Genomic DNA, 23,081 nt, shown 5'->3' with positions numbered 1-23,081 from the left:
ACAAAAGGCGCGGTTATTAAATATTCGCGTTTTTTATTTGTTTTGTAACAGGAAGTATTCTAGATTGGGTTTTGGTTACGTGCTCTACTTGTTGATACCAGATTATATCTCTTGGAAGTCTTTTGCTTCTGATCGTGCTGTTGTCTGACAATTGCTGGTAATCTACTGAGAAGATCAAGATTTTCTGATCCATTCGAACCGTCAGTAATCAGTAAGGTATTTTGATGTCTACGCTCTCTTCTATTACGGGGTTCAGCAACTACTGCAGCTGCCGCAACAGTTGTTTCGCCTTCGCTATTTGTAATAGCCAATGGATTCGATGGATCGGCAGTAGTACTATTAGATAATCTTCTGGCATGATTTTGCCTATAATATCTCATGAACCGGCGGTGCCCCAACCTCTCTCCTGACTCTAATACAAGCTCATCATTTGTATTGGTAGCTATATCTGCTGTGGCTGCTTCAAAATCTTCTACTGACATACTGCCAAAGTTATAATAGCGAAGTAAGTCTTCAGGATTCTCTGATTCATCGTATGCCATTTTGCAGTGCCCCTTGTCCAACATGTGCTTTCGAACAGCTTGAGGAGATTTCCATACTTTTCCTCTTCCATTACAATACAAGCAGATCGAATCTTCTATTTTTTCCGCTAAATAGAGTACCAAGCCAGGAGCGTTTTCTAAATATTCAACGTCTGGTAAGAAGAAACCATGAACTCTATTCATATGGTAGAGATTCGTGTCGAAGTCGCCATTGTTAATGTTACAAAATAGACAACGCACTTGACTGACAGGATGATGATCAACACTCATATATGAGGCTACTGAATCTGTATCGGTGATTTCCTCTTCAGTATCAGAAAAGAGAGTTGCCTCCTTTTTAGTATGTGTCACTACAGTCGCCGATTTTGTTATTGATTCTGTTGCTGTTGAACCATGCTGCTTAGTGGCATTGAATTCGAGGTCCTTATGTTTTTTAGAAAGTAGATGATTGGAAAAAGCATTTTCGGAAAAATAGGATTTCCTATTGACCCATGGTCATATATCGAGCATTCATAAATCTCTGTTACATTAAAAAGAAAACAAACACAACCCAGAATAGCTTACTTGCATAGCACACATTCGTACACTAGACCTTGTTTTTCCGCTTCTTCTCGACCTTTGGTTTGTTGCGCTGATAATTGTGATTAAAGTTTCCAATAAGTCAACATTCAATAGCTGCAGAGGAGATAAACGTATCAGTAACACATACCTAAGACCTTCTGTGCAAATTGCTCGGCAGTAACTGGGGCAAGTTGAGCGATTTTTCTCTTCAAATTATATTTATGCCAACTATCAAATGAAATTCATGTCAACTATTTTGCGATGAATAGCTCCTGTAGACAGTGCCGCAGTAAAAGAAAAAGAGCATTTACTCTGTGCGATAGTGGGCACGTTGACGATCCGCAGTCGGAAAGGCTACTTGACAAGCAAGGCAGGTAAAAAGTTGGTTTCGAGGCCTTAGTGGATTTGATAACTGAGCGGCATGCACTTGCTCGGATCGTAAGGTGTTCATCTTTTTTTCAGAAAATCTGTGTTGTGCGCAATTAAAGAATCAACTGGAAAGGCGATCTGACTTCAGTTTTTTTCCCTTTTTCAAAGCGATTGACGGAGTTGATCCCTCTCTTTTGACTACAGCCAGCAAATAGCTGAGGTTTGATACGATTTAGTATACTTTTATCTCATATTTGAATGCCAATGGAACAGAACAGTTTTCTTAGGTTCTATCAGCTCTACATACTCATTACTAAGTGGGTTTGAAGATTTCAAACCTGTTGCAACCAATCATTACTACAATAAAACTGGGAGAACGTAAGCAAAACACACTGTTAGGCTAATTCATTGAGGTAAGACCTGTGTTGTAAAACTGCGGTGAAATAAGCTTCCTTTTAAAAAAATAAATTGTATATTTTTGGGCCAAAGTCAAAACGTGACAGAGCAGTAAATTCAAGGCTCGCTGCTGGTTTTCGACAATCAAAAAGCGGTGTTTAAGGCGGATCATACATATCCTTCGGTACTATAAAGCTACACTTACATTCCACTCATCTACATTGGCATATTATTATACTTGGGAATCAGTTCTGTCAGGGAAACCGTGAACTGAACCGATTTCTGCTTGCTTTCATACTGTGCGTCCGATGACATATGAGTTCAACAATCAGATCGAATCTCTTATGTAATCCAGAACTATATTTAACCCAAAATAAACAAATCATTACTGTTCACATTGAGGCGTACATCTATCATGTTTCATCATTTTTTGAACATCAAAAACTTATTGCCATATCAAAGGACAAAAAATCAAGACAGTAAGCTGAAACAATCTTACTCCATATCATTTGATCAATTTAGGTTCACTTTTTCCCAAACAGATTAATTGCAATAAAACAGTGGATCAACTAGCGATTTCCTAATATTTCCCTTTTTCCCCACTTTTTCTACCGGTTTCTTGTATTTATTTATTTTATTTTCGTTGTTCAAGCCTATGGATAAAAAATGAAGTCGAACAGCTTCTTTGACTTATTTCAGGATGTCTTTTCTGAAACGGACGCTCCGACTACAACTACTTCCACTCCTCCACTTTACCTTCATACTGATCAAGGAAATGATTTTAGGAAGCTTTTACATAAAAACAGAAAGACCAGACCGCTCGAACAATCACAGTATAACAGAATGAAGGTCAGCGCTACTACACAATGCCTTGTGAATCATCAAAGCCCTTCAACTGCCACTCGTAGCAGCAAGAAGACTTATAGCGCTAACTCCCCTGACTTCAATCCCGTAATTTACTTGAATCAAAAACAGCACAATACTGGTAGTGGAGGATTTCTAAGCTCTGTATATAACTATTTATTCCTGCATGAAGATCGTTATTTCAATCAAAGTCGAAAAGAATTGAGTAAGGACATATTTCCAGTCGGTTACCAACAGCAGTAGCAATCTGGATTTGCCCATATATTGCCGAAGAATTTTTAAATAGTCTAGTCGATAACGCTGTATATATTTTTGCTGCTTGCTATGTATTTTCCAGCATTGTCTATCACTAAATCATAACTCTCTCCTTGGCTCTTCTTCGTGTACAATAGAATACATCAATAAAATAACTGTAACATATTTATACACATTCAACTTTACAGTTTATTAACTTTAGATTTGGACAACACACACAAAATTTTTAGACGATAAAGAAATTAAGTTTAAGCAGATGTCAGATAATAGTAGACCGTTAAGAATATAATGTTAGACAGTTTGCACAACACTAGAAAGTATAAGGTTTTCATTCTTTTTACCTGTAATCATCAAACTGGGTTCGTTCCAGCGATGTTGTGGGAGAGGGTGTCTTATGATTTTGTCCGTGTAAATTCTTTCGGCCTTCCTAGAGCCTTCCAAATAGCACAACTGATTTTCATCATGTTCTTGGCAGCATTGACGTCTCGATTCCACAGTATATGGCAAGTTTTACATACAAGTATACTGCAGGTCTTAACACCTTTCAACCTCTCCAAAGTGTCGTTCGAACAGCAGGGGCATATTCTGGATGTCTTGTATTCATCAATTTCAAGTACTACCAAGTCTCCGCTTGCTTCACGTCGCTTGAGTGCACGCCACAAAACACCCACCGTTCCACATCGGTGACCCTTGAATGCGACATTGTCTTTAGCGAACATACCATTGCCAAATACAATGAGAGGTACTTTTTTGACATCACCGACACTGAAGGTTGGGGCCTCCATTTGGCATTTGAACTACTATTACAAAAAACATGTTACTTTCTATAAGTTGATGATGATGATTGCTTATGAACTTACCTATCTTTCTTCTCCAATTCCACTTTAACTTTTGATGTCCCTTCTTCTATACTCTTTTTCTCTGGTGCTCCTTTCTTCTTTTTTTTTTCGTCTTTTCTGAGAAGCCGCCTTGCCATTGTTCTTCTTCTTTGAGCCCTTCTTTTCTTTTTCTTCTCTCTTCTTCAATCTGAGATCCTCGTTATACTTTGTACTTCCATTAACAAGCATATTTACCATTTTTTCTGCTGCACGTTTCCGTCCTTGGTATAAATGAAAGCGATCTTTGGCAGTGCCATGACTATAGAACGAAAACAAGTCCTCCAAGTGCTGCAGGATGTACGATGCATAACAACGATATCTATCATTAGAGCCAGTCTTGGCAGTTGGTATATCACTTTCGATGTTCTTTATGGTACCAGCTTTCTTCTGTTCCAGCCTTGCTGAATACCTAGTGCTACCAGTCATATGGTAGTACTCTTCGGTAGAACAGCTTCGCACCTGGTGCTTCGTTACGTCTATCCCAATTGCTGCTGTGAAAACGTCTCTTCTACCAGGATCAATGAAGCAAGGTCTATAACCAGACTTCGACTTCGGCATAAATCAATATCTTCCAAAGTCAACCGATGGTCTTCGATGGTTTTCTTTTCTTTTTTTACCTATCAACTCCCATCTTCTTAAAGCTGAACAATTGATAAAACTTTTCGAGTTGATTTGTATAGCCTTTCGGAGGTGTACCGGGAAACATGAATGGGAGGAGCGAGTTGATGCTTATGAAGATGAAACGCCAATGGAGCGAAGGCAGAGGGAAAGGGAAGAAGCGCTTGGGTAACGGTAATCTACGGACATCGTAAGCTGCATGTTCGTCACGTTCCTTTTCATACGAGGATAGGATGTGCCATAAGGCTTTGGTAAACTTGGCGAAATCGGATGATAAGGAAAGCAGCGTCACCTTTTCCGTTATAAGTTTCTCAAAGCTTTTGCATAGCATCTCTATCTTGCTTTTGTCTTCTTTACTAAGCATGATTTTATCAGGCCAGTTGGGTTCGCCTTTGCATATTACTTGGTAGCAGTATGTTTTTGATATTTCCACTGCGTCGGCCTTCTTCATGCTCTGATTATAATAAAGCAAATACAAATGGTTAGAAACTAAGAAATCGAAATTATAGTAGTGATAACAACACGCACAACAAACATGTTTTGCAGCTTATAGGTTAGATATTTAAGCACTCGTTGTTCAAAAAGCTCAACAATAGACTTAGTATACGAAACGCTTATCTCCTTGGCGGCTTCTGTGAGACAGTGGCTGTAACCTTTAGTGAAGCTCTGACTGATTACTATTATCGGATGCTTTTCGTTAAAGTCATCAAAATAATTTTTGATGTCGTCGTTCAGCGCCTTCTTATGAGTAACCTTTTTGCCCGTAACGAGTTGTCCAACAGAATACCAAAATTGCTGTGCGAAGACTTCTGAAGGAATGGCATTCTTATTATGCACGAGGTAGGCATTAACAAATAGCTGGCAGCGAAACACTATAGCTCTGATGTCCTTGTAGCAGGAGATGACCTTTTCCTTGAACTTTCACGAAACTGTGGTAAAACGGCACTGTCGATAGGAAGCTTCCTCGCAAAAACAGTAGAATCATGGCCAAGGACAGATGAAATGGCCTCGTCCTTTGATTGTATGTGATTAGGACAAAGAGGCGAACGAGGAGAAGCATGGTCATCATTCCCACAACTGGAACACTCTACAGCTTGTCATGCTGTTCTCTTCTTTTTCGCTGCTTTCTTCTCTGCTTCAACACTGGCGCTCTGATTTCTCATCTTATTTCGAGCCCCAACTATATGTGGAAGAGATGGTCTATTACTTTCTCTTTCTTTTCCGACATTATCAGTTTTGTGTTGGGTTAATCGGTTTTTATTTAAGCATTTTTGTTATCTTCTGCCAAAACAAGCTACCATTATAGCAAGCAATAAAATGCGTTTTACTGTCATATTTTGCCCTTGAAAAAGCAAGCCTTGAACTGAAGATCATAGACATCATAGACATCACTTTCTTATTTAGTTTGGTTCACAAGGACATTCATAAAAGTCCACCCTTAGTGCTTGTTCCATCAACTATTAAAGCCGACGAGTGTGGAAATGTTTCCACAACTGCCCCTTTATCGCTATTCACAGAGTCTTTTGGCGGTAACATTTCCAACTGGAATTTTTCTTCTCCTAGATTTTCAACAGCTAATAGAGCAGGTAAACTTACTACTCCATTCCCTGAACTTGGTGCGGCCGTTGTCGAGACTACAATGTCTACATCGTTTACGTTTGAGGTAGATATATTGCTGCTGCTACTATCTTGTCGCTGTGTTGCCTTTGAATGTCTTCTAGATCCTACTTTTGGCTTTATATCCTTCAATTTTGCTGTTAGCGTCTTATCGTTATAAATTTTGATATCACCACCTGCCGGTTTATGCTTCACGTTTTCTAAAGAGCCCACTTTTGACTTGGCTGTCTCCTTGCTAAATTTTGTGTATACGCTCTTGTCTTCGTAGATCTTCACATCGCCACCTTTTGGCTTATGCTTAACGTTTTCTAAAGAACCAATCTTTGACTTGACTTCTTTGCTTTTAATAAACGCCGCTTTATCATCATAGATCGTAACATGGCCTCCTCCTTGTTTATGTTTGATGTTCTCTTTGGATCCTACTTTAGAGCTGACATGAGCTGACATACGCTCTTTAAGGCTTTGAAGATTCTCATTGAATATCTTTTTCGTGCTACTATTGGGTTTATGCTTTATATTGTCCAGCGAACCGATTTTGGACTTCACATGGCTGTATTTTATAGGTATTAATTAATTGAAAGGTAGCGACGTATGAATTGAGAACAAAAGTTATATATTAGTTTGTGGGACTTTTACCACTGTACCTGAAGTCAGGTAAAGGAGCTGTAGGTGCTGGAGAGACCATCATGGCTCTACGCGTAGCATAACCATTAGAGGTACGGCTATTGCTACTGCTACTTCTACTTTCACTACCAAAACTATGATTGGTTTGTGCTGAGGAAGGCCGTAGCTGTCGTTTGTCAAGTAGATTGTTTGTCGACATACTTCTTGATCCTGCGATGCCTGGAGTCAATCCTATCCAGTAAGAGTTAGTTCATTGTCAACAGTGTTTTAACATAGCGTCTTCTCTCTTCAAGAAAAAAATTGTCCATTATAGTTTACTTTGATTTGTTTCTGGTGTATTGGCTCTGTTCGTACTATTACTACTTGAGCTGATAGAACGTTTTCTATTATTATTTGAAATTTTTTTGTTGCTATCATTGTTCGCTTTTGGAGTATCCGCATTATTGCATATTGTTGATGCATGATTGGGCTTTTTGCTCGTTGCTGAATTAGGCGGGGTCGGAAGTGCGGCAGCAGTAGTAGCATTATCAGCTAACGAACTAATTCGTATAGTTGTAGCAGTCATTTTTGACATAATTGCTTTACGGTGATGATTGGTAGGTCTGGAACTACCCATTTTACTGAACGATTATACTTAATTGAAGGGGAAAAAAGAAAGAAAGAGCAATAAGAAAAGAAAAGAAAAATATAGGAAAATAAAAATGGTAACTGGAGATTGCCTCTAACATTTTCAATTGTAACTATCTCGTTCTTGGGTTGTTCTTGAATTGCTCTTGAATTTCCCTTTTATGACCCACGTGAGACATTGACCGGTCGAAATACCAAACGTTTTGCTTTTCCATAGGAGAAAAGTACTTCCAAAACTGTCTGCAGCTAAAATACCGTTTGAGAAACGGAATAAACGGAAAACAGTGTGCTTCAATCGGATCCGGTGAGCATTGCGAAGTTCGGCCATGTTATTTGATTTCCAAGCCTATTCCATTCATGTTACAGTTAATTCTTCGTGACAGTCTGTATAATAACGACTAATTAACGAGTCTAATTCAAGGCCTTTTCTCTTATCATTAGCCTATACATTGTCAGGTTTATTAGTAGTAGGAGAACAATAAAGAATAGTTATTATTATAATCGTGTAGATCACTTGCTCCTAGTTACACCAATAATTTACAAAACAGAAAAAAACGTATTTCACTTTTCGTTTATTAAGGCTTTATCATTGGTATGGTTTAGAAGGCTTTATATAAGAACGGGGATTTTTGTCGTCATCTTCAGCAAAGGTTTGTTGTAATGGCGATATAAAAATATCCTATTTGCTACTGCTTGCGATGGGTAAAAAGGCGATGAGATACATTTATTATTGTTCCTCTTCATCATTGGTATCGAAGACACCCTTTGATCGTTTACTACGTTCACGTTGATAGAATTCAGCCAAAATCTTTTGAGGAATACGATTCAAAAGCTCCTTAGGGAAGATACGAAGAAGAGACCAAGCGAGGTCAAGGGATTCATAAATGGTTCTGTTCTCATAGGCGCCTTGAGCAATAAATGTCTTTTCGAATTTCTCCAAAAATTCTAAAGATAATTTATCTTCTTGGTTCAAAGCTTCTTCACCAACAACTGCTTTCATAGCAGCAGCATCACGACCGATAGCATATTTAGCGTACTAAGTTAAAAATTGATCAACATGTGAGTGATGATATTCTCATATTTAGTCTACACTTAGCTTTGTAACCTTTGTACTCTGCCACACTTACCAATTGATTGGAAACATCACCATGATCCTTTCTAGTCATGCCTTCACCGATGGCTGATTTCATCAGACGTGAAAGTGATGGTAGAACATTGATAGGGGGATAGATTTGTCGATTATCGAGTTGACGATCGACAAAAATTTGTCCTTCTGTGATGTAGCCTGTTAAATCAGGAATAGGATGGGTAATATCTTTAATGTAGACAAATTTCAGTACGCGTTAGTCAAACCTGTCAAAATTGTAAAACTGAGCTTCTACAATAGCTTACCATCGTTAGGCATGGTCAAAATAGGAATTTGAGTGATGGAACCATTACGGCCTTCAACACGGCCAGCACGTTCGTAAATGGTAGACAAATCGGTATACATGTAACCAGGGTAACCACGACGACCAGGCACTTCTTCACGAGCAGCTGAGACTTCACGCAAAGCATCAGCATAAGAACTCATATCAGTCAAAATAACTAAAACATGCTTTTCAAGCTGATAAGCGTAGTATTCAGCTGTGGTCAAGGCAAGACGAGGAGTGATGATACGTTCAATTCTAAACATATAACAACAAAGCTTTTGAACATCTATATCATTCCTTTTGGGCTCAATGAAATCTATTACTTACGTAGGATCATTAGCTAAATTGAGGAAGAGCGTAACACGTTCCATAGAACCATTTTCTTCGAAATCTTGCTTGAAGAAACGAGCTGTTTCCATGTTGACACCCATAGCACCAAAGACGATGGAGAAGTTTTCTTCATGACCATCGTGAACACCCTTCGTAGGTGCTAGCTTTTTGACCAAACCTGATTGACGACAGATCTGAGCAGCAATTTCATTGTGAGGAAGACCAGCAGCTGAGAAGATTGGAATCTTCTGGCCACGAGCAATAGAATTCATAGTATCAATGGCAGATATACCAGTTTGAATCATTTCTTCAGGATAAATACGAGAGTAAGGATTGATGGGTGAACCTAGCAACAGTCGCAAGTAGTATTAGTACAATACAAACATCAATAGGGTTAATGTTCTCTCGTCTTATCTGTCGTTTATACCATTGACGTCTAGGTAATCTTCAGCAAAAATCTTTGGGCCCTTATCGATAGGTTTACCAGAACCGTTGAATACACGGCCTAACATATCCTCTGACACAGGAATACGTTGTGTTTCACCAGTGAATGTAACATGTGTTTTTTTGGCGTCGATACCCGAAGTACCTTCAAAAACCTGTTCAAATGTTTAACATTTTAAAACGATAAAGGGGTTGAAGAAACAAAGTCAGTGATACAGCAAGTAGCATGAATACATTTATCAGAAACCGTTATGTTACCTGAACGACGGCTTTCTTTCCTTGAACTTCAAGAACTTGGCCTGCACGGACTGAGCCATCTGGTAGAGTTAAGTTGACGATTTCCGAAAACTTGGGGAACTATGAAAAATACGACATTTGTACGAAATTTAGTGTTTCATAATTGCCAACGACCCTGTACGGCCTTGTTCTATCGTCAGTTTCGAATAGTCTGCGCTGTTATCTTACTTTAACATTGTCTAAAATGACAAGTGGACCATTAACACCAGTGACAGTACGGTAATCTTAGTTGTTTTATAAAAGAGAAGTGAAACAAGGTTCGTTTTAGCAATGTGGAATAAACTGCTGAAACAAAGGGGTTTACGCCAAGTTCTTTGGTTACCTAAACGAGGTTTGGCAATAAAATCTCTGGTAACAGCAGCCTTATGAAGTTCGAATGCTTCACGTGCACTAATCGGTTTAGCCATACTGTGAATATTATTTTTGAGAAGAAACAACGAGAAGTTGGAAATATCAGAAAAGAGCAACAATCATCTCTCACTAAAATTCAATTTCAGAATCGTCGAAAAGGTGGTTAGGCTCAATCCATCATATAAAACAATTTGGAATACCGAAAGCATTTGTATAATCTCAAAGTTGCCGAGTGCAAAAGCTTGCTGTTGCCTACTCCAACTGCAACCCTCGCTTTTGGAGAAAATTCATGGAATAGATAATGTCAATAAATTAGTAGCTGTATTTCACAATTCATATGAAAAAGTTATGCCGACAGTGCTGAAAATAATGGTAGATGATGTTTGATTAGTTAAAGGCATTGGTGAACCACAGCTGCATTTGTTCTATTCTGCCTTACCCTAGGAGTTATTGTTACGTGAAGTATCAATTCTGTAACTAAAAGGCTTTGTACCAATCTTTCACAATTAAGTCTCAGTATAATGATTGCTTGTATTTTACTTTCCAGAACAGAATCGATACCACTGAAATCATTGCACCGTATGATAAACGAAAATGTCGACTTCACTTCTTAACAAATTTAAGGTGTATATTTTACGTGGAAGACAAGTTGAATGACATTTATTATATTATTCTTTATCAGGAAGCACGCGGCAACGACGCTGAGTATGACCAGTACATCCACAACGAAAACAAACAATTTTTTGCAACGAAGGGCAATCCTTCTTTATATGACCAGCCTCCCGATAATAATAGCAGATGGGTTTTGCCCCCTTGTAGCTAGCCGGAACAGTAATATCCCAAGCTTCCAAATACAACATTCGTTGTAACTCTTGGTATTGAGGGAATCTTCGGTTTCCCGACGATCCAAAAGCACTGAAACATCACCTTGGAAGAAAGCATGATTAAGTCTTTGCTTAATCTGAAGAACCCTTCAGTAATGAGACATGGATTCTTTCAGTTTAGCTTGCAACTCGTCTTGCTCGGCACCGACAGGCAAAGTTGATGTCACTCTACAATGATCATTCGCTTCGCATTTATCCTTATATGGAACAGCTTTATACTGCACCCCATTGTAAATAAGGCCCTCTTCAATAGCAACTCCAGTGAGGCTATCGTCACGGAAGCGGGTGTAAAAAACCAGATCTCCTCTAGAACGGTTACCCCGAAGTGAAACTGGATTGAAGTAGTTACCTACTACAGGACCAATTCGGTCAACGACCAACTTAAATGCTTCAGATTGATGTGAAAACAGACGACTGGGAAGAGAAAAAATGATAGCCCCAGGCTGAATCGCCGTTTGGACAATCGAATGGATACGCTGTGACCTGAGGTATAGGGCCACTTCAAGTTCTTCAAATATTGTTTCCACTCTGTATGATTCTTTATTTCCAGAAAAGTCGAAACGGCTTCTGGGAGGGGAACTTTGGTTTTCAGACCATTAGCAACGATGGTCGACCAGTTAACCCCATGTTTAGTTTGGGATTCGATCGTCATGAGTTGAGCGATGACTAGAGATCTTAGTGGAGAAGTATTTGTTGTTTGTAAATTCTGCAATCTGATTCGTCCGTTCAATAAAAGTACTGAATAGACGAAAGCCAAAGTCACAACCTTTTTTTTTTTTTCAAAATAAGGCCAAAATGACTACTAAACGCACCACATTTATTGTGTGGTAAAAAATTCCCCAACGGGGAATCGAACCCCGGCCATGTCGGTGAAAGCGACAGATCCTAGCCACTGGACCATTGAGGATACTTAATTTATCAAATTATTTTATAATCCAAGATTGTTTAATTAAATGGTCGACGCGGACAAGCAAAAGTTCGATCCGGACAACCATATGATGTTATAAAACAATTATCTGACCTTCAATGGCGCGCAAAGGTTTCAGAATCAAAACCAACAGGAACTTCTCATTTTTGGTAGGTGTTCTACTATTCTTATCCTCCTTGTGCGATTTTCTGTTTTCTGCTCTGGTTTTTTTTGTTCAGTCCCTCATTCATAATATCACATCACTAAAGGACGCACAACTTTCTCTTCAGTATATATTCTCTTTTCTATTTGTAGAGGTCTTTCTTTCTTGATCTTGCCGCTCAATATGCATTTGGGGCTACTTTCTCATGGTCATTTGGCTTTTGACCCATTGAAACCTGTCATCCTTAGAGGTGGTCCTAATGAAGATGCTTCCACTTTATTTGCCGGTAATCTCGTACTCACACTATCAAAACCGACAAAGATCTCCAATGTTACCGTCACCCTGAGAGGTCAAGTTGTTACGTACTGGCCGGAAGGTAAGAAGTAGAACCACAAGAAGGAAGGAAAATTGACAGTTCACATTTTTAATATCTTTTTGTGCCTCTCTTATTATATTGCTTGCTGAAGGTATTGGAGCACGTGGTACCAAGTTGACAGCAGAAAAATCCTTGGGAGAACAGACGTTACAGATTCTCACCTCAAATGACGATACCTCAGTGCTTTTGTTGCCTGCTGGAACGCATCGCTTTTCATTTGCATTTGTTATACCTAATGTAAGATTTATTTTCTCTCAGAAGCTTGATTGGGATTCAATAAAGAAAATTACTCTAATTCTGTAAATTGCCCTTTTATGATTTAGTCTACTGTAGCTACAATCGAGGATACTTTCGGTAGAGTTCGTCATACAATTGAAGCTGAAGTACAACGCCCTGGTATCGTCATGCTTTCTAGTTGGCGTATCACCAAAAATGTGATGATACTGCGAACATATATGTCAAATTCACTTCTGACCAACAACTCACTCACTACTCTTTCCAGAACCTTTGAGAAACATATGGCTTTTGGAGATATTGAAATTGTGATTGAAGCAGCAGCTTTTTCGTCTGGGGATTTATTTTATATCCGCATGATTGTTCAACCTCATGTCAAACATACTCGCATAGAACATATGGAAGTAAATGTCACAGAAACAAGAAAATATAGCGTACCTGAAATGCGGGCGTGGCGACATGACTCAACTACCTATTCGATGCCATTTGCAGGATCTGTTCGTTTAGCCGAATTCGGTGAAGTGGATAATACAACAGAACAGTTAAAGCCCATTTTTTGTGATAATCCAACATCTACAGATTCAAAAACAGTCAACAAAAAACAGGGTATCGAACTGATGCATGATTTTGCCCATCGCTTGGCGTTTTTCGCACCAACCTGCCAACAGAATATTCGTCATACGACGTATATTAGAGAAATTCAGTTCAAACACCACATCGAAATCAATCTTACTTTTTCATATGTGACTGAAGAGGGTAATCGACAATTTTTTAATAACCTACACAGTAGTACGACGGATGATATTGTCAATATGACAGAAATAGCTGATCAGGTTGCTGATATTCCTGGGAGCGCTACCGCCAGCACTACTAGTAGTATTACGCCAGCTATTGAAGATCTGAACCTGCACTCACCAGTAATGGCAAGCGGCACCTTAACTCCACCGCCTGCTGCTTATGTACAAGGTCATTCTCGCAATGCGATCGATTCACCGCCCGCTTTCGAGAATAAAAACAGTGTTGGCCTCATTTCCCCTGATATGAGTAACGGCAGTTATAGTAGAAGCGTCAGAAATAGCTCAATTTCACAGCCAACTGCTGGAGCAGTTGCTTCTGATCCACCTTTAATTACTTTGAGAACAAATACCGATCGTACGAGTAACTCTAGCGCATCCAATAGTTCTCGAGATCCGCATTTACAAAGCCGCTTTTCTTTTCAGCAACCAAATCAACAAAGCCGACAAAGCCAACAACATCTACCGCAAGAACATCTTCAAACCTATCACAATACAAGCAGTTGGTCTGATTTATTATTACGGCTCAATAAAACGAAAATTGAGCAAGATGCAAGCAATAGTCATCGTCGTAAAGAAACTATAACACTAGACACTCCCATTACGGTATTCGATTGCCGATTAAAAGAAGATTATGGTAGATTACCCTCCTACTTTGAATTAGGTGTGAAGCCTTCAGTTCAGCAGCAACAAGCCCTTAATGCTAATAATAAAAAGAAGAGTAAACTCTATTACAGCCAGAATAATAACAGTGGTCATCGACAGCAGCAACTCAGTGCGGCTACGATGGATAAACCTGATAGTCGACCTCATCCTTTTCTTTGTGATTGTTATTATGCTTTTTGTAAAGAAATGGAAATGGCCTCACAAGCCTTATATTTGTCTACAGAAAACGCACCTGCAATGCCTCTTTTGGACCGTATACCATCAATTCCTCCACCTGACTATGCAGCTTAGAAACATCATTTTTTACTATGCTATCAATTATTTAAAGATTACATATACCCCCTTTCTTTATTGTAAAATATTATAAAAAACCGTGTTTATTGTTAATATCTTTATGCATTTTTGTCAATTCATATAATCGTTATTTCCAGATCGGTCTTCTGAGTCAAAAACTTAATGACAAGTTGTTTTAATTTGGAATAAAGTTGTTTATTCGCGTAATATTGCTTGTATTTCATTGAAATAAATATTACTTGTGTACATCCCCATATATATTTTTGTTTTCTCGCTCCGTAATCCTTCTCTGTCCACACTTTCTACCAAATAAGCTTTTGCTAAAAAGAGAATTAAAAAAGAACACGTTGTTATAGGTCGAGACAATGTCAGGCCATACCATGTCACTCAGGTGTATCAATATTTAGTACGCATTCGAAAACTGCTTGTATAAAAAAAGTATAGCATGTGTGCGATCTGAATTAGCTCGTTTGTTCTACAATGAGTGTAACAAAGATGAAGGGCGTTTATATATTGTTGGTCACCGGATCTACTGCTACTTAAACAACGTTGGAACGGGAGAAACCATACATGCTGTCACTTCTCTACCTTTACTGTCGTTGTGCTGCTGCAATAAAACTACATTCAGTAAATAGCTTTATAAGGAAGCTCTAGTGGGCATTGAAAAAGGGCAGTTTGCAGAGCAGAGACAAGCCATCGATATTAAATCTGTCGACTTTTAAGCGTCTTCGCCTTCATAGGAGCTTCCATTCACAGTTATTGAAGCAACAACGATTTCTAGACTTTTAACTTGCGTAATGGCATGATGTAGATAAGTTGTAATACGGGGCTTCAACAGACATACACAGACACATACACGCGGCTTCCTGCATTTGTATTAAAGCGTGCATGTAATATAGAATATAAAAGGAAAAGTCCATTTCAGAAAATATCAAATACGGCAACCTGTCAAATTAATGAAGTACAGAAAACCTTGTATCTTGGAAAGGATCGCCTCCTTTTTCTAGCAAATAGCTAGAAGAGACCGAGTCGGTATAAGCCAAAACTTCTATTCCTTCTTGTGTCTTTTCCTTTCTTTAATCTTTGTATCTAGTTTCCATCCCTTTTTGTCTATACCATCATTTGTACACACCTCTTCGACTGATAAACTTTGAAATAGTCATTCATGAATGCTATGACTGTCTTACCAAACGATACTATATTCACATCAGAGTTTGTTACGCCAATCAGTGATGATAGTTACTTCTCATCAAATTCTAATACCATATCAATGATGGCAGCCAACAATACCGGTACTTCCTCGAATAATACTACATCCAGTATAACACTCGATAATAAAGATATGTCCAATGCCGCTCATTTAACTAGCACTATTAACACCACCACCATGTCTAATAAAGGTACCATTACCGCGAACACTACAGCCAACAATATGACTCCTGCTCCTGCTACTGTTAATGAAAATAAACTACGTAAAAGAACAAGAGCTTCGCCTGAACAGCTCGCTATACTCGAACGAACATTCGCCGTTAATCCAAGCCCAAACCATCGTATTAGAGAACAATTATCACATGAATTAGGCATGTCTGAACGCTCCATTCAAATATGGTTCCAAAATAGAAGAGCTAAAGTGAAAACCGCCATTAAACGATCGAATATGATGCAAGACGAGGCCTTAAAAATTCAATACTACGCATCGCAAGCAGCTACGGCGGCGTGTCAGGCGGCTATATACTATGAACATCAAAGAAACCATAGCACGAACGCTGCATCTATGACAATTTTAGAAAACCCTATTAAAACACACCCCGAATTGTATTATTATTACTACTACTATTACTTCAATCAACAACAGCAACAACAAAAATATCATTACAATAATTATGCTTATCATCCTTATACCCAGCAATACAACCAGTGCCAACGCTCATCTTATCCTGGGAACCCAGATAACAGTCAGTCTATGCTCCCCTCGTTCTCTTCTTGTACGACTTCTCCGCCGCCTGCTACGTTTTTGGAATCAATATTTCCCCTTCCTCTTCAGTCATTTACGCCAATGCCTACTAATGATAATCACGTTGACAATAGTTCTTCAGAGACAACCAAATCAGTTCCCCGGCAATTCTTCAACTGGCCATCGTTTTTACAATCTCAGCTTCCTTCCGTAAAATCGCAAATAGCTCCTTCAGCAAGAGCAAGAGCACATACGGTCGAGCCATATGTATCAAACAGTAGCAATAATCAAAAGCTTATTTACGATAGAGGCATGTCTGCCAACCCGACTGCAACGGCCGTTAAGCAACTGCAGCAGTCTGCAGGGTGTAATATAGAAACTACCACTAATACAGTCAACGTAACATCAGGTATACACGCTCTTTATGCATCTAGTGAACAACAACAACATGACGAGAATTTTACAGATTTATTGTTGACCCAAAAACTTTCTTCTGTGTCACCTACATCGCCTTTCTCCATTGCATTAATTCAGCAACAACAACAGTTTGATACATTATCAGTCTATAATAATGAAGGCAACAATAATAGTAAAGCTTTAGATACCCTGCTTCATTATTCTGATCTGCAAAGGGAGTCTCAGCCATTAAGTTGCTGGTCTAATCTATCATTCTGTGAGTATACCGTTTAATATTGGAGTTTATGGTCTATAAGTTTCTAGGAACTTACAAGAGAACACTTGCTAGATAACGACGAATATAGCAACCTTACATTGACTCCTACCACACCACCCTTTGGAAATAATGATAGCAAACTCGCCATGTCCAAGTCCGCATTCACTTATCCTTTTGATAAATTGGCAGAGCTTCAATATTCTTCTTTTTCGGCCGAAATACTTCATATTGGTACATGGAAAAGGATGACCTTCCAAACAGGGGATCTTCTTTGCCAGTTTAATAAAAAAACAGAACTTTTCACCTGGCGTATTCGAGATGGTCCGTGCTACTTCAAAATGGAATTCCCACAAAGCATTTTGCAATCTATTTCCTTACAATTGTTGAACGAAAGAGCAGGGTGGGCTCGGCTTGAAGTGACTTTAACATCAACTGATAGCATCTCTTTCTATATGGAAAAAAAAGTAGCAACTGGCGGCGTCAGTAATAATCCTGCCGACGCAAATGAAGATAGTACCAGTGTTGACCAGAGCGCTACCGCTACTGCAACAAACATTTGGGTTCAATGCATAGATTATACGGAAGATAAACAAGCTTCCCTAATTAATATACATCAATTAGACGGTCCTGCGCTCGCATTGAAAAGTGAACTCGCTTTATTAGCGGAAGAAAGTGAATATGTCGCTTCACTTCTAATCAAAGAATAAACTGTTATTGTAATTGATTGGTTCTCTTCAAAATATCTGCATTTATATAGTAAAAGCGCTATAGTTATGTTTACTATCGACAAACTTGTAGCAGAACGATGACGAGCCTTTAATCGCGCCAAGTGTATCGTTCGCCATGCTAAAATCTGCTGTTGTTGAATCTAATTCAACATCAGCAAAAAGTTCAAAGGTTTTAGGGAAGGGCATCAATTAAAGATCAACCTTTTGATCGATCGTCAAATTACACCCTTTAAAAGCATTCAACTACTGATCTCTTCATCTACTGATCTCACATAGTATGGGCAATATACTTTCAAGAGCATCAATTTCAGAAAGAAATAGCAACAACAAAAGGACGCATAATGATGTTGAGATAGAACCTTATACTCGTCTGAAGCGAGCACGACGCCCGGGTAGCTCTGAAGGTGAAAAACGAGAAGCCATTAACGTTAAGGAGAGTGATGTTGGCATTGTCGCATATGTGAATCCCAACCTCAAAGGATTTCATAGTATTTTGAAATACATGTAAATAGGACAAGGCAGATTTGATTTTTATAGAGGATATACTTCGCATTCTGCATATGTGAAGGCGTTCTAAATGTTTAGAAACGCTCATAAAACTTTACTCAATTTGTTTATAGGCCAGAGGATTTTCTGGTGAACGAAGTAGATATGGATAATAATATCGTTTATTTGACGTCTGTAGCTCCACCTGACATCAAGAAGAAAGAGGTAGGAAATACGGGATCTTTGTATATAGGCATGCTTTTTACCTTAGTTGGGACAGATGCTTATTGACATATGCTATAGCCAATAGAAAAAACTGAAATATTTTCAGCAAAGAAGTTTGACAAAGAGGTCAGCAGAATAATTGACGAAGACTTTGCAATCCAATTACGCAAGTTTTTGAACAATCCAAAACAGATTGATGCAACAATAAGTTATCCGGTGCGTACACTTTTTATGAAGTTTATATATTTGCATATTTGCTGACGTGATTTGAAAGACGGATAAACATAAGCGCTTAGAATTTTACAAACTTGTTGAGGAACACTCGGATGCAAATATAACATATCACGCCAGAGAAGGAAAGCTTATTGTAGGATGGCTCGATTCCAGAGATGCAGATGGTAAAGAAAAACATTAGACTGTTATGGTCGTAACCCTACACTAGCAGGAGTATTGACGTAGTTGTTACATAGAATTTATTGATTGGAAAAATGTGGGTGGAGATTATCTGCAAATGACCATGCACAAGGCTGGTTGGGATACGATGAACGCAATCAGTCTTATATCCAAGAGAACAGGGTGATAATTATAAGCGGTGTTTGTTGATGCATAATGGTGAATATACTCATGGTTCGATTGTGTTTCTTTAGTATACCTAACAAGACATTCTGTTTTGCCGGTACAAAGGATGCTCGTGCCATTACAACTCAAACTCTCACCTTGAAGAATGTCAAACCAAAGCGTGTGCTTAATGCTCAAAAGGAGCTACAAGAATATGATATATATATTGGTGATTTTAAGTAAGCCTGATTTTTGAAACAGCGATGTACTATATCTTGCTTTACTTATAACTTTACCACCAGATACGTACCTAAAGGTTTGACTTTAGGTGATTTGAAAGGCAACCACTTTACGATAGTTCTTCGCGACGTGAAAGGGGCAAATGAAAACGAGTTGGATATTGCCCTACAATCTTTACGCGACAATGGCTATTTAAACTATTTTGGTATGCAACGATTTGGAACAAGTAGCGTATTAACACATACAGTAGGCTGTGCAATTATGAAGAAACAATTTGAATTAGCTTCAAATTTAATCCTTAATCCTCGAGATGGTGGTAGGGCACCATTTTTTGTTCACTTTGAATTTCTGTGATTTTCTAAAATGAATTTCTGTTTTCAGATAGCGAAAGATACAATGTGGCTAGGCAAATATGGAAAGACACTCATGATGCCAAAGCTGCTCTTGAGGCCTTTCCAAGAAAAGCTTTCGCCGAACATAAGTTACTTCGTAGTTATACTAAGTTTCCTGATAATCATGAAAAGGCAATTAAAAGTGTAAGTGCTTATTATGAAATACAGAGATCTTCAATCGCTAATTTCTCCACGGTAATATGAATATCAATATTTAGTTGCCAAAGCATATGCTTTCGCTTTATTCCCATGCTTACCAATCGTATATTTGGAACCGAGTTGTTTCAGAAAGAGTTCGTCTATTTGGAAGCGATAAACCTCTCGCAGGCGATTTAGTGATGATTGATAACCCTCATATTTTGGAAAGATATTGTATCGACGACAACAGAGGTAGACGTAATTTTGCTGAGGTAAAATTGGGTTATACTTATACTAGGCTTATTTGATGTTTGTAGCCTCAAATTGTTAATGTCCATTGATAAATATATTTAGCGTAAAATCCCGAAAGTACTAACTGAAGACGATATACAGCTATATACCATTCAAGATGTGGTCTATCCTCTGCCAGGAAGATCCACCGTATATCCTGAGAATCAGATGAAAGACATTTATATAAAATTCATGGGTAGGTGCTGCTGTAAACAGTATGCTAATCGTAAGCATTCAACGATCAATAACTTTGCTCCGATATTATAGCGGAAGATGGTATTTCTATCGATAGACAACATAAGCATTTCCAGTATGATCTAAAAGCGTAAGAAAAGAATAAGAGGCGCATATCTGACCTTATTTTCATTTCACATCAGGGATTTGAGCGGTGACTACAGACTGATGCTATCAAAGCCTGAGCAAATGAGTTGGTAAATATTTTCAAAAAATCTGTCTACATTGATTTCACCTAAACCTTTTCTGCGCGATTATAGGTGCTTTCTCAAATATGATGATCCTTCTGAAAAGCTTTGTAATACCGATATCGATCGTCTCAACAAAAAGACAGAACCTTCAGGTGTACCTGGTAACCTATACTTTACATCTGTTTCCTGATTTAAACTTGGAAGCAGCGTAATGTTGATATTTTTGGTTTTCTTTTTGTTATATAGACGGCAAGCACTTGGCTTTAAAGGTTGAATTTACATTGGGTACATCCTCCTATGCAACCATGGCCTTGCGAGAAATCATGCGAGCGGAAACATCTTCGCAAGCTCAATCCCTTATCTCTCACGAATAGCATTTACAAGTTTATAATATCTGCAAAAGGATTGTGACTAATAAATGATTCGATTAGTTATTTTAACGTATCTTTTGTGATCTTTTTTCTGAAGGACACATCTTTTTTCTGAGGGACATGTCTTTTTTCTGAAGGATATATCTTTTTCTGCCTACGTAAAAAAGTTATTGCTCGTTCAATAGAATTATATGTATTCATACCTTAAATAATCTATTAGAGCATTTGACAGAGATTCTGCATCTTTAAAGCCTAAACTTAAGCCAGATAGCGTGTTTTGAGCCAGGGTGATATGCTATGTCTACGCGAAACTTAACGGTTTTCTGACTTTGCATAAAATCCCACACATGGAACAAATACATTGAAACAACGTTTACAATCAAACTCCACTGTTTCTTCTCTTCACTCAATTATATTATGAACATCAACCATCGTCTTCAGGAGTGCATCACAATTCCACAACAGCAAGAAAAGCTTAATGCTTTTCGTTCAATTCTAAAGGATGTACTTTCAGCACCAAACCAAGAACAGCAGCTTGAAGCATACATTAGAGCTGTCTTAAACGAGCAAGTTGGTTTGGTTAATTCACGTCAGCTACTTTCTGAATTCATCAGTCTATTCAACGAAAAGATCACCGATCGCAGTATGCAAAAAGCAGTTTTGCTCTTCGCGATTGAACAAGCACATCCGCGTGCTGTTAGTTTCGAAGAATCGGTAAGGCTAATAACATCAAAGGTTGAATGTCTCCGAAATGTATGAGGATCTCACTTTGCTGCCATAAATACAGTTATCACACTTGAGAGAAAAATTGGCTGATGTGTATGAACAAGAGGATGATTTTTTAGAAGCAGCGAAAATACTACAGGGCATATCCTTAGATTCTGGGCATCGGTAAGCAATGCTAAAGTGTAAAGTTATATGCCCTGCGCTTGACAAATGCTTAATGCACCTACCAACCTCGTTTATGCTTAAAGGGCTATCTCAGACGATTATAAACTTCAGGTTTATGTGCGTATTGTCAGACTGTTGCTGGAAGAAGATGAAGCAGTACAAGCTGAATCTTATTTGAACCGAGCTGCCTTGTTGTTACCGTCATCTAATGATCCTTTACTCAATTTAACATTCAAATTATCTCACGCTCGCATTTTAGACGCCAAAAGACGATTCCTTGAGGCATGTTCGAAATATCATGAACTGAGCTACGTCAGCCAAGTTCCAGAAGATGAAAGAATTCTTTGCCTGTAATTATTATTGCGCATAGTTGGCGATGTGTAAGATGCATACTAATTTTTATTGGAACTTGTTCACCCATTTTATATAGTACAGCAGCTGTTCAATGTGCTGTATTGGCAGGTGCAGGGCCTCAGCGGTCAAGAATCTTAGCAACGCTTTATAAAGACGAGCGAACACATCATCTACCATCTTTTTCCATTTTAGAAAAGACATATCTTGAAAGGGTGATTCGACCAAACGAAGTGTCAGACTTTGCAGCATCGCTAAAACCTCATCATTTAGCTCGTCTGGCCGACAACACTACTGTTTTTGATCGTGCTATTATTGAACATAATCTATTGTCAGCCTCTAAAATATATAACAATATTTTTTTTGATGAACTGGCAGTGCTGCTTAATGTAACACCGGAGCAAGCAGAACAAGTAGCGGCCCGTATGATATCAGAAAACAGAATGATAGGAAGTATAGATCAAGTAGACAGGTCAATATCCTTTGAATCGGGTGGAGCAGCGCGTGAAGAACGAGGGGCTGACTATAATGTAATCAGTGCAGCCGCAGCTGCAGCGAACGGTACAACTCAACAAAATGCCCGTGTTGAACAGAGTATGTTACAGATCATGAAATGGGATACAGCAATTCAAGCACTCTGCTATGATCTTGATGCAATCATTGGTAGTATCCAGTTGAAGCATCCAAACTACGTAGCAACAAAGTTTGTTGCAATGAAGTAATAGGAGACATTGGCTGTACGAAGAAGAAAGCTTTTTTCAACGCTTAATTGATCAGGCCTTTCAATGAGAAGCCAATAATTGCATTAATAGGAACATATTATTGTGTAGGGGTATGATTGAGAGTAGACAAAAA

At 38.5% G+C, this 23,081-nt stretch overlaps 11 protein-coding genes and 1 non-coding gene across 12 annotated transcripts; 6 read left to right on the top strand and 6 right to left on the bottom strand.

Annotated features, from left to right (window-relative positions):
- Positions 1-7: 7 nt before the first annotated feature.
- On the bottom strand, positions 8-1,982 carry BDF20DRAFT_844987 (C2H2 type zinc-finger-domain-containing protein). Its single transcript, XM_053079655.1, has 5 exons — positions 1,780-1,982; positions 1,415-1,687; positions 1,252-1,331; positions 1,107-1,173; positions 8-1,023 (listed from the first exon to the last, which is right to left on the bottom strand). The coding sequence occupies exons 2-5, from the start codon at positions 1,552-1,554 to the stop codon at positions 60-62; spliced, it is 1,251 nt and encodes a 416-aa protein (XP_052940756.1). The 5' UTR covers positions 1,555-1,687; positions 1,780-1,982; the 3' UTR covers positions 8-59.
- A 486-nt stretch (positions 1,983-2,468) lies between these two features.
- On the top strand, positions 2,469-3,167 carry BDF20DRAFT_844984 (uncharacterized protein). The gene has a single exon (XM_053079654.1). It carries the CDS (start codon positions 2,535-2,537, stop codon positions 2,973-2,975), a length of 441 nt encoding a protein of 146 aa, XP_052940755.1. The 5' UTR covers positions 2,469-2,534; the 3' UTR covers positions 2,976-3,167.
- Positions 3,168-3,970: 803 nt separating this feature from the next.
- BDF20DRAFT_799237 (uncharacterized protein) lies at positions 3,971-4,402 on the bottom strand (the record flags this gene model as incomplete). The annotated part of the gene is made up of 1 exon (XM_053076335.1): positions 3,971-4,402. A coding segment is annotated over one exon (432 nt), but the record flags the coding sequence as incomplete, so codon positions are not given.
- Positions 4,403-4,694: 292 nt separating this feature from the next.
- Positions 4,695-5,404, bottom strand: BDF20DRAFT_800816 (uncharacterized protein; the record flags this gene model as incomplete). Its single annotated transcript, XM_053076375.1, has 2 exons — positions 4,695-4,937; positions 5,012-5,404. Coding segments are annotated over 2 exons (636 nt in total), but the record flags the coding sequence as incomplete, so codon positions are not given.
- Positions 5,405-5,723: 319 nt separating this feature from the next.
- On the bottom strand, positions 5,724-7,390 carry BDF20DRAFT_844967 (uncharacterized protein). The gene is made up of 3 exons (XM_053079653.1): positions 7,043-7,390; positions 6,745-6,955; positions 5,724-6,650 (listed from the first exon to the last, which is right to left on the bottom strand). The coding sequence occupies exons 1-3, from the start codon at positions 7,338-7,340 to the stop codon at positions 5,906-5,908; spliced, it is 1,254 nt and encodes a 417-aa protein (XP_052940752.1). The 5' UTR covers positions 7,341-7,390; the 3' UTR covers positions 5,724-5,905.
- A 248-nt stretch (positions 7,391-7,638) lies between these two features.
- Positions 7,639-10,350, bottom strand: BDF20DRAFT_844963 (V-type proton ATPase subunit B). Its single transcript, XM_053079652.1, has 8 exons — positions 10,157-10,350; positions 10,003-10,058; positions 9,796-9,894; positions 9,521-9,692; positions 9,091-9,439; positions 8,744-9,018; positions 8,479-8,666; positions 7,639-8,387 (listed from the first exon to the last, which is right to left on the bottom strand). Exons 1-8 carry the CDS (start codon positions 10,239-10,241, stop codon positions 8,079-8,081), a joined length of 1,533 nt encoding a protein of 510 aa, XP_052940751.1. The 5' UTR covers positions 10,242-10,350; the 3' UTR covers positions 7,639-8,078.
- A 1,554-nt stretch (positions 10,351-11,904) lies between these two features.
- On the bottom strand, positions 11,905-11,976 carry BDF20DRAFT_t6. The gene has a single exon. It is a non-coding gene; the product is annotated as a tRNA-Glu (tRNA).
- Positions 11,977-12,085: 109 nt separating this feature from the next.
- On the top strand, positions 12,086-14,750 carry BDF20DRAFT_844958 (uncharacterized protein). Its single transcript, XM_053079651.1, has 3 exons — positions 12,086-12,515; positions 12,607-12,752; positions 12,839-14,750. Exons 1-3 carry the CDS (start codon positions 12,323-12,325, stop codon positions 14,498-14,500), a joined length of 2,001 nt encoding a protein of 666 aa, XP_052940750.1. The 5' UTR covers positions 12,086-12,322; the 3' UTR covers positions 14,501-14,750.
- A 1,230-nt stretch (positions 14,751-15,980) lies between these two features.
- On the top strand, positions 15,981-16,166 carry BDF20DRAFT_788171 (homeobox domain-containing protein; the record flags this gene model as incomplete). Its single annotated transcript, XM_053076144.1, has 1 exon — positions 15,981-16,166. A coding segment is annotated over one exon (186 nt), but the record flags the coding sequence as incomplete, so codon positions are not given.
- A 144-nt stretch (positions 16,167-16,310) lies between these two features.
- Positions 16,311-18,084, top strand: BDF20DRAFT_844955 (uncharacterized protein). The gene is made up of 2 exons (XM_053079650.1): positions 16,311-17,130; positions 17,203-18,084. Exons 1-2 carry the CDS (start codon positions 16,467-16,469, stop codon positions 17,835-17,837), a joined length of 1,299 nt encoding a protein of 432 aa, XP_052940748.1. The 5' UTR covers positions 16,311-16,466; the 3' UTR covers positions 17,838-18,084.
- On the top strand, positions 18,067-21,057 carry BDF20DRAFT_844944 (pseudouridine synthase). The gene is made up of 13 exons (XM_053079649.1): positions 18,067-18,362; positions 18,479-18,569; positions 18,648-18,785; positions 18,844-18,967; positions 19,040-19,145; positions 19,217-19,366; positions 19,430-19,683; positions 19,749-19,903; positions 19,978-20,169; positions 20,252-20,384; positions 20,456-20,498; positions 20,566-20,619; positions 20,683-21,057. The coding sequence occupies exons 1-13, from the start codon at positions 18,136-18,138 to the stop codon at positions 20,801-20,803; spliced, it is 1,788 nt and encodes a 595-aa protein (XP_052940747.1). The 5' UTR covers positions 18,067-18,135; the 3' UTR covers positions 20,804-21,057.
- A 344-nt stretch (positions 21,058-21,401) lies between these two features.
- Positions 21,402-22,948, top strand: BDF20DRAFT_904121 (uncharacterized protein; the record flags this gene model as incomplete). The annotated part of the gene is made up of 5 exons (XM_053082989.1): positions 21,402-21,698; positions 21,772-21,875; positions 21,959-22,225; positions 22,306-22,690; positions 22,832-22,948. 5 exons carry the CDS (start codon positions 21,402-21,404, stop codon positions 22,946-22,948), a joined length of 1,170 nt encoding a protein of 389 aa, XP_052940746.1.
- Between the last annotated feature and the right edge of the window lie 133 nt (positions 22,949-23,081).

Source organism: Mycotypha africana, assembly GCF_025528875.1.
Source record: "Mycotypha africana strain NRRL 2978 chromosome Unknown BDF20scaffold_1, whole genome shotgun sequence".
NCBI lineage: Eukaryota > Fungi > Mucoromycota > Mucoromycetes > Mucorales > Mycotyphaceae > Mycotypha > Mycotypha africana.
Note: the sequence above shows the minus strand (reverse complement) of the source record. Positions and strands in the feature narration are given on the sequence as shown.